Below are 7,474 nucleotides of genomic sequence, written 5' to 3'. Positions count from 1 at the left end.
GTGACCACTCAGTGTACATATATTGTCTTCATCGCATAGCTAGGCATAGAATGTAGAATAGCAAATTATACCTTGCTTATATAGCAAGATTTTGTGTTTTATAATCATGAGTTTGTTTTACTTTAAATGTCTCGTACTATTTTAAAGGTCTCTAAATAATTTGTACAAACTCAAAATACAACATTTTTAAGCAGTTGAAAAACTTAAAAATCTTTAAGAACACGAAATAACAGGATTTATACAAAATCAAACAGTAACAGCTATAAGCACGTGAAGTACTTTCATAAAGACCGAAAGTATATTATTCAAAAACAAAGTGATGTTAGTATTGAAGTCATATTTACCTTTAAAATAAATTCCGAAAATACTTGGCTTATCTTATTTTGGATATTCGAGCAAAGCTACACAAAGGCTAATCTGCGCTAGCCATTCCTACTTTTGAACTGATAGACTAGATGGAAAGTAGCTAGTCAACAGTACCAGCTACTAAAATTAAAATGTTTAGATTTGACTGTCACTCTTATAACGCACCACGGTCCGACACCGCGGAAAACGATTTTACGGCAACGGAACACAAAACCTTCGATCCACAATCGGGCACACTAACCACGATGACACGCGCAGGCCCTCCTACATTACTTGATAACACCTATTAAATATGATGAAAAGTTAGATATGAATCCCAACTTATTTTTATTTACCAATTAATGTATTGGCGTTAGAGTGACAACTCAGAATTGTACGCGAGGAACCCCGATGAATAAATGCATTAAAGAAATATAATATATAAAACTCTAACAATTGCTTAATATTTAATACGAGTTTCAGTCTTTAATATATTCTGTCAGCCAAAAAGTTTGCATTTATAAAAACAAACCAAAGTCTATATCTTAAGCCTAAAATTTTAAAGCTCCTTTATTGTTACAAGTAATCCTGATAAAACAGGTAGCCTAGTATACCTTTAATTTTCCTACACTTTAAAAACAAATATAAAACTTCTTACTAAAAGAGTTAAAACGCTCGTTTCAAGTTTTTCATATTTTCTTAATGAAAATATGACGCACTATGTTAGTGTTATACACCAACAGCAAATACGCGTTGCTGATGTAAACCTGCTAGATTAACAGAGGAATGGAGAAAATAAGGGAGACCAATATTAAACCTTTACTTAACATGTTTCTATAAATGTGAGAGCTACTTTAGCACCGAAAATATGACAATTATTATTTCCTTTTTCTTACAACAATATTTAATTTCTATAGAAAACTTCTAAATGTGTACACGTAAGCGTTTCTTTGGTTATCTACTGACATGACTTTCTTGATAATGATATTACTTTTTTATACAATAACATTCATTCAGAATTGTTATACAAGTAGTAGCATTAAACGTTGCGTAAGCCAATGTAGTTTGGTGAGCATATATATATATATACTGTTATTACACCTTTCTATGTTTACCTAGTAGAGTATTTCGAACAAATTGTTTTCATCAGCCCTAGTGGTAGTAAACAAAAAACCCTGTAAAATAGAAATAAATATCATACGCCGTTTGATGTCATGTTTGAATAACTTTCAAGGAATTCTTGGTTCTAACTGATCCTTTGCCCTACAGTGGCACAGCGATATGTCTGCAGACTTACAACATTAGAATCCGGATTTCGTTACCCGTGGTGGGCAGAGCACAAATAGGCCTGGCATGGCCAGGTGGTTAGGGCGTTAGACTCGCAATCTGAAGGTCGCGGTTTGAATCCTCGTCCCACCAAATATGCTCGCCCTTTCAGCCGGGTGGGGGAGAGTGTTATAATGTGACCGTCAATCCCACTATTCGTTGGCATAAGAGTAGCACAAGAGTTAGTGGTGGGTGTTGATGACTAGCTGCCTTCCCTCTAGTCTTTCACTGCTGAATTAGGGACGGCTACCGCAGATAGCCCACGTGTAGTTTTGCGCAAAATTAAAAACAAACCAAATACTGATCCATTAGATGACATTATATTGTATGATAAAAATGACTAACACGTACTTTCGTTTCTCTAAAGATGTAAAAAATGCTGGGCTCAAGTCTTTGAAAGCACATTCTCGCTCTAAATTGGCAACAAACACGTTTAAAGAGGAGTAAGCGAATAAATTTCTTTCAAAAAGAGATCTCTCAGTGACTACGAATGAAATTTAAAGCAGAAGTTAAGAATCTCCCAACATCCAGGGCTTTGTGTGTTTTTTAATCAATTTGAATATCTGCGTTACAGTAAGATCAATAATCTTCAAGTTGTACATTATCAGCAGTATAGTTCTGAATGATCTAAATTACAGAAGTTAATGTTCTAAGTTACTATAATAACTGATTTTCGTTATTATGGTAAATAATCTATACTGGTAAATGATTTTCATCTTAGAGGTTAATAACATATATTATGTGCTAGTAGATGACTTATGTTATTGATCACTATATGTTGGTTATATAGACGTCAGTGATCTGTGATATCTAGATAAATAATCTGCCTCGTGTAATAATTAATGCCATATAGTGTAGTGTGGACTTTATTTTTTTGCTGTACGTTATTGTAATAAAGGGACGCGAACCTGGACCTGCAGATCCACAGTTAGACACGCTAGCCACTTGGCCACGATCATCCGTTTTCTGAATAAAGCATACGGTATAAGTGTAATGAAATACAATATTTCCATCAACACTAGATATGATAGTGTATAAGAATTTTCCTCATCTCACAAATCGAGATGATTTATAAATACAAAAAAAAAGTTCAACCATACAGGCTGACGAGGTCATGAATCATTAGCAACTAGTGCGTTACATTATGTGTTATTCCGTCTGCATTCATGGACAATACGTTTTGTGTGTCTTATAATAGAAAGTAACAGAGAAATATAAAAAAATCTAACTTACCCATCGATATCTGAACCTTGTTATCCACGTTATGGAATTGATTAGGATTAAACCTGTCATAGAATCGGCTTAACAATGACTCCAACGTTTAAATTACGAAGACTACATTATACCTCTCAAAGTCCAGAATAAATTTCTCGATAAATTGTTGAGAGTATTGGATGCGCGAGTTTTTAGAAGTTTATAATAGTTCGTTACTTAATGCAAATGTCACATGTATTTAGTTCGGTTCATGTTAAAAGGGTAACCATTGGTTACAGTTTTAATCCGATATCTGTGGTGTCTAAACACACACGTATTTATGTATGCACACGATGCAGCTGTTCGATGTGATGATTTTCTCTATTTCTTTCAACCATTTTTTTCTTCTTTTTGCTCATTTGATAGCCTCCTCTCGTCAAGTTGCTAGCGGCAAACATTTTACCATGTTCAGGTCAAGTTGGCAAGGAGCATAGCTGCTGAGTAATCCTGCCTTCTGCCCCATGCTTGTCCATCATGCCATCCTCAAGCTCCAAACTGGGTGAGGTCAGGAACGTGAAAGGCTAAAAGACCAAAGTTCCGAAAGAAAGAGAATGAAAAGGACCAGATGAATTCGTATACAGAACTCACAAGATGAAATGCTAATTCTGTTGCGCTTCTTAGAAACAAACATCAAAGTATCTGTAGCCTTGTCATTACTTCTACTTTGACTTCAAGCATTCAGTTAAGTACTACGACTTCCGGTGGGAGGTCCTAACTTCTAACTCTGGAGGCCATCCAGAAACACCCAATCCGTAGGAATACGTCGTTAACATGCCAACTTTCTACGTATTCAAAACATAAAGCTTCGGCAAGCCTAATTGGTTCTGAGAACACATCAAAGGAAGTCCTAGACAACTAAAAAACAAAAACAGACCTGTTATAACAGTACAGTTAGAGCGTTATTATTTCTGTTATGTTCTATCGAGGAAAAGAATCGCTGATATTTATTTTTTGAAACATTAAATAATTTAACTTTGAAGTTACAATACTTAGAAGTTATACGCATTGGTACAGAATTATAATGAACAACATTCTTGAAAAAAGATGCTTAGAATTTTACTAGCATGGTTAGAAATTGCTGTGCAACTAAATACAGTAGAACAGTTATTGTATATAACAGTTTTTAATTACGTTATACAGAAGTGGATGTTCTTTGTCTCACAGAGGTTTTGAAAATAAGTTTTCTACATTATTTGATGCTAGTGTACTTATTTCCTACCGAGGAATACAAACTATTTGTTTATAATACAGTTCCTACCATTCTACAGTCGTTTCACATAAGTATCCTAGATCACTCAAGGAATTTTTCGTATATTTTGTCATGGTTTTAAAAGACTACTACGCATATCACATCTTCTTCTTTTTTCGTAGTTTCTGTCGCAGAACTTTCTTACGTTACCAAATCAATACGACGAACAGAAACGATGTTCACATTACAAAGCTGAAACTTCTTCTGACACATAATGGTTTCGTTTTGCTGTGATGAAACTTGTGAAACATAATTATTTGGTTTTGCTTGCTAAAAGTTGTGACACATAATGTTTTCGTTTTCATGTGCTGAAACTTGTGGCATATAATGGTTTGGTTTTTCTAGGCTGAAACCTGTGACACACTATGTTTTTTGCTATGTTAAAAGTTATGGTACATAATGGTTTGATTTTGCTATGCTGAAACTTGTGACACACAATGTTTTTTGCTATGTTAAAAGTTATGGCACATAATCGTTTGATTTTATGTTTAAACTTGTGAAACATAATTGTTTGATTTTGCAATGTTGAAACTTGTGTCACAGAAGTTATTGTACGTAATCTGTTAACTCGTTATTATTTTTTAAACAATCTTTTAAAAGTTTCTAATTAAGTAAACACCGATCAGGATAATTAAAAGACAAAGGAAGTCCATTATTTGGAAATACTTTGCAGTTAAAGTATTTTAGCTCCTTTTGTATTTATGACAAAGCTACTACAGCTATATAAAAAAAAAAAAGGCCACAGCTTGGGTCCCATTTTCGCGGAAACGTGCTACAAACTTTAGGACGTGGGTGGGTTATAATAGTGACAGTAAGTGCTGTTGACTAGATGCCTTTCCTCAAATCTATCGGTTCAAAATTAGAGATGGCTAGTACAGATAGCCCTTGTGTAGTTGTGCGCGGATATCCGAAAAAACAACAACATGAAACTCAGTTATATTTCGCATGAGGTGCGTTTTTCACAGGCGATCTGCAAAGGCTTAAAGAGATATTGAGGATCATTCAGTTTCAACTAAACGTTTGTGTTCGTTTTTCTGCTAACCCGTTCCCGGAATATTCATGTAGAATAAAATACGGTCCATTTATGAGTGAGTAAATAGAAAGCTATCCATGTCACGTGAGCATTTGAAGTTAAAGCTGATGAAATATTATGTGTGACCTTTAGATAAAGCATAAGCATTACTTTGTCCAAGCCGACGTTTAGTAGATCAACAAAAAGAAGAAATATCATTTGATAATACCGAAATTAGTATTTAACTATTACATCCAAATCGTTTTTGTTCTTCGCTATTTTAGCTTTTGATTTTACAGGACATCATTAAATAATCTTACAGTTGGGTGATATCATCCATAATCCAAAGGTTTAAGTCCAATAAATTACTCATCACATAATTAACAGATAGATAGATAAAAATTGCAAATGAAAACTCGTATTTTCTTATCTTCCCAATATGATATTAATTAAACACTCATTACAATGTACGGTGCACTCATTTTCATTAATGTGATCTCATGTATAACTTAAACCCGTTTATAATACACGTAAAAAGAGGGTGCCAAATCCTTTGAGAAGACACATGATGAAACTTTATTCTTGCAATGATTACCCAAACCATTCACTGAACAGAAGCCATTATCGAATAGCAAATGATGTTTTTACAACAGAAGCCATTATCGGATAGCAAATGATGTTTTTACAACAGAAGCCATTATCGGATAGCAAATGATGTTTTTACAACAGAAACCATTATCGGATAGCAAATGATGTTTTTACAACAGAAGCCATTATCGGATAGCAAATGATGTTTTTCGAATAGCAAATGATGTTTTTACTACACGTATTTCAATATTTTAAGACAAGTAGAACTTTTAAACTCAACATAAACACACAGAAAGAGATACTTCGACTATAACAACAGAAGCCATTATCGGATAGCAAATGACGTTTTACAACAGAAGCCATTATGGTTTAATAGTCTTTTTTTTTAGTGATGCTTTTTTTCTCTTAAACATAAGAAATCAGTGATTAAACAGTATATTAATTATTTAATTTCTGTAGTGCATATTGGTGTATACAAGACATATTAATACTGGAAATAAACAACCTTATAACATCAAAATGTTGTTTTTATTTAATTAAATCTTTATTTAAACTATATGAAGCTTTGTACTGTCAGTTTCAGTTTGTGTTTTAGTGAATGCTCCTGAAGAAGCTGTAAAGCAAAACGTTGAGTGTCTAATTAAATAAAAACAAAATTTTTTTGTTATAAGGCCGTTTATTTCTGGTATTAGTATATTAATTAACTCAAAACTGAAGTTAAATAGACAGTTCTTTAAGAAACCAGGGGGGGAAATAGATTTAGTAATTCCATTGACCCACAAAATTGAACAAGTTTAACTTGTGCATTAGTCTAAAAACAGAAAATCAAAAATTAATACACAAACCTCCTTAGAAGGTTAGACCTTACTAGACTAAACATTCCAATGTTGAACCTATCTACTCGCATTTTAAATTAACGCCTGGATACAATAAGTTAATACAGAAAGCTTACAGAAGACTACGCCTTACAAGATTAAACTGGTCAAAGCGTAACTTGTGTTCCCTGTTTTGAATAAGCGCCTAGAAAAAGAAAAAATAATTAATACAGAAATCCTTCGGATAGTTAGACTAAACAATAGTAGCTAAGCTCTTAAAACTTTAAGGTTTAGTTGAAAAGTCAACAAAGTTTATGAATATGAAAATGTTTGTTTAGTACAATGAAACAGTTGTTCTGTAATATAATTAAGCAAAATAGAACCTTTGTTTATATTTTTAAAAAGTAATGTACAAAGCAATATTTCTTTTTGAGATTTATGAGTTTGTCCTTAATATATATATGGAGCTGAAGAGTATATATTTAAGTATTATAAACATATATATGGAGTTGAAGAGCGTATCGTTAATTTTTGCAGAAAGATATACAAAGTTGTATAGTGTACCACCATGTTTTATAAAAGTAAACAAAGTTGAAGAATACATCATCATATTTAATTTTATAGAAATATTTAAAACCGAAGAGTGTACCACCATGTTTTATAAAAAATAGACACACTTGTTTTATGAGAATAGAGAAAATTGAAGAATACATCAAGTTTTGTTTTATAACAATCTATAAAACAAAAGAGCGCATTACCATGTTTTTTCGAAAACAGACAAATTGAAAAATACATCAGCATGTTTTGTTTTATGAAAATAAAAACACAAAACATTGTACCAGCATGTTTTATAAAAAGACAAAAGCGAAGAATACACCATCATGG

The 7,474-nt window shown here is 32.8% G+C and overlaps 1 protein-coding gene across 1 annotated transcript in view; it reads right to left on the bottom strand.

The window, feature by feature from the left end:
• The window catches only part of LOC106457740 (paired box protein Pax-1-like), a 21,863-nt gene extending 18,268 nt beyond the window's left edge, over positions 1–3,595 (bottom strand). The window contains exon 1 of the mRNA XM_013917186.2: positions 2,905–3,595. Coding sequence (XP_013772640.1) covers positions 2,905–2,908 — 4 coding nt within the window. The 5' untranslated portion in view covers positions 2,909–3,595. The remainder of the gene's footprint in view (positions 1–2,904) is intronic.
• Between the last annotated feature and the right edge of the window lie 3,879 nt (positions 3,596–7,474).

Source organism: Limulus polyphemus, unplaced genomic scaffold, assembly GCF_000517525.1.
Source record: "Limulus polyphemus unplaced genomic scaffold, Limulus_polyphemus-2.1.2 Scaffold367, whole genome shotgun sequence".
Taxonomy (NCBI): domain Eukaryota; kingdom Metazoa; phylum Arthropoda; class Merostomata; order Xiphosura; family Limulidae; genus Limulus; species Limulus polyphemus.
This window is presented reverse-complemented; position numbering and strand designations above follow the sequence as displayed.